At 45.8% G+C, this 2,370-nt stretch overlaps 1 protein-coding gene across 1 annotated transcript; it reads left to right on the top strand.

Annotated features, from left to right (window-relative positions):
- Nucleotides 1-2,168, top strand: LOC309552493 (uncharacterized protein; the record flags this gene model as incomplete). Its single annotated transcript, XM_082253463.1, has 3 exons — nucleotides 1-36; nucleotides 1,259-1,815; nucleotides 1,985-2,168. 3 exons carry the CDS (start codon nucleotides 1-3, stop codon nucleotides 2,004-2,006), a joined length of 615 nt encoding a protein of 204 aa, XP_082109589.1. The 3' UTR covers nucleotides 2,007-2,168.
- Nucleotides 2,169-2,370: the final 202 nt, after the last annotated feature.

Genomic DNA, 2,370 nt, shown 5'->3' with positions numbered 1-2,370 from the left:
ATGAAACGCGTCAGACGTGAACAGGCGGTCACCACGGTAACCAACGTCTGACGTCACGCCACAGAACTCTGCTCGCTAGGTACTGAGTGGCGGAGAAGGACAGCGGTGTCGGCTGCAGGAGCGTAAGGTTACCGCTTATTTTATGCAATGCCCTAAGTTTATATGTTGAATGTGAGTGTAACACAAGGAGAAAGGGGACGTTTTTAATAAAGAGTGTATGCATGTTAGCGCAGTGATTGGGGACAGGAGGAGGATTTCTTCTTGAGGCGCTGGATAAGGATTTCCTCTGAGATACCGAATCCTATGGGGTCTTCTTAGAAAGGCGCAATCTTAAAGTCATTATCTGGTAAGTGAGCATTGCCATAGGGCCGTCACTGAGGTGCGGTGAAGGTGCACGGTGTGATTAATTGAGCACTGAAGTTGGAGATTCATACACCTACCCTGCCTATTGACTGCAATAGACTCTTTGCTAAAAAAGTGTAGCAGCATTTCTCCTATTCCAGTAGGACTAAATAGACTTTACCTAGCGCTGCTAGCGTGATCCTGGACTCGAGTTATATGTTTTTTTGAGCCAATTTTGCATCTTTGTTATTTACTATATACTCTATGTTGTACGTTACATACTCCCGACCCCTGCATTATATACTCTATGTTATACATTACATACTCCTCACCCCTGCACTATATACGTGTGTGGGCGGAGTCCTGGTTTAGGGGAACCAATCTGCTCATGTCTAGTATGTCTAGTAATAATCTTTCTATTTTAGTACATGGACGGGAGATGAGGAAAACCTCAGAGGATTGTCTCACTGTGTCTTCAGACTGTAAAGTAGAAGATGAGGACATCACACAGTATAATCCAGGAGAAAACCCGGCTCAGACTGTGAAGGACAGTGCTAGACCATCGTATTCCTCTTATCCTGAGGAGCCTCAGACTGTGAGGGACGGTGCCGGACCATCGTATTCCTCTTATCCCGAGGAACCTCAGACTGTGAGGGACGGCGTCGGACCTTCGTATTCCTCTTATCCTAAGGAACCTCAGACTGTGAGGGACGGTGCCAGACCATCATATTCCTCTTATCCTGAGGAACCTCAGACTGTGAGGGACAGTGCGGGATCATCGTATTCCTCTTATCCTGAGGATCCTCAGACTGTGAGGGACGGTGCCGGACCATCGTATTCCTCTTATCCTGAGGAACCTCAGAATGTGAGGGACGGTGCCGGACCATTGTATTCCTCTTATTCTGAGGAACCTCAGACTGTGAGGGACAGTGCCATCCTTCCAACAGATAAGAGGATTTCCTGTCCTGAGTGTGGGAAATGTTTTTCACAGAAGTCTAATCTTCAAATACATCAGAGATCTCACACGGGGGAGAAGCCGTATTCCTGTCCTAAGTGTGGGAAATGTTTTACATATATGTCCACTTTTTCCAGACATCAGAGATTTCACATGGGGGAGAAGCCGTTTTCCTGTCCTGAGTGTGGGAAATGTTTTTCACAGAAGTCTTCTCTTCACACACATCAGAGATCTCACACGGGGGAGAAGCCGTATTCCTGTCCTGAGTGTGGGAAATGTTTCTCATTAAAGTCTAATCTTCACACACATCAAAGATCTCACACGGGGGAGAAGCCGTATTCCTGTCCTGAGTGTGGGAAATGTTTCTCATTAAAGTTTAATCTTCACACACATCAAAGATCTCACAAGGGGGAGAAGCCGTATTCCTGTTCTGAATGTGGGAAATGTTTTTCACGGAAGGCAGATCTTTCCAGACATCAGAGATCTCACACGGGGGAGAAGCCGTATTCCTGTCCTGAGTGCAGGAAATGTTTCTCATTAAAGTTTAATCTTCACACACATCAAAGATCTCACAAGGGGGAGAAGCCGTATTCCTGTTCTGAATGCGGGAAATGTTTCTCATTAAAGTTTAATCTTCACACACATCAAAGATCTCACAAGGGGGAGAAGCCGCTTTCCTGTCCTGAGTGAGGGAATTGTTCCTCACTGAAGTCCTGTCTTCCTGTATATCAGGGACCACACAACCCTTGAGGTGTATTAGTGCCTTGAGTGCGGGAAATGTCTTCTATATGAATGTTGCTGGACATGTGGGGAAGAAGCACACCCTGATATACACCTCAGATATACTCCATGGCTGATCTTCATCATGTAAGAAACAGTTGATAAGGAGATCAGAGATCACCAAAGAGATGGATGAAGTATTGTACCGTGTTGGCTTTTTGTTGGCTGAGTACATTTTGGGGTGTAGAGTGGGGTGTAGAGTGGTAAGTAGAGCCGTGAAATGCTATCTCTTCTACTCTCTAATACATCCTTTTCCCTTTCTCTACCTTTCTGTCCATCCTGGCTCTTTTCTC

This window comes from Pelophylax lessonae (assembly GCF_965119305.1).
Source record: "Pelophylax lessonae genome assembly, chromosome: 4".
In the NCBI taxonomy this organism is placed as follows: domain Eukaryota; kingdom Metazoa; phylum Chordata; class Amphibia; order Anura; family Ranidae; genus Pelophylax; species Pelophylax lessonae.
The sequence above is the reverse complement of the archived record's forward strand: the minus strand, read 5'-3'. Positions and strand labels throughout refer to the sequence as shown.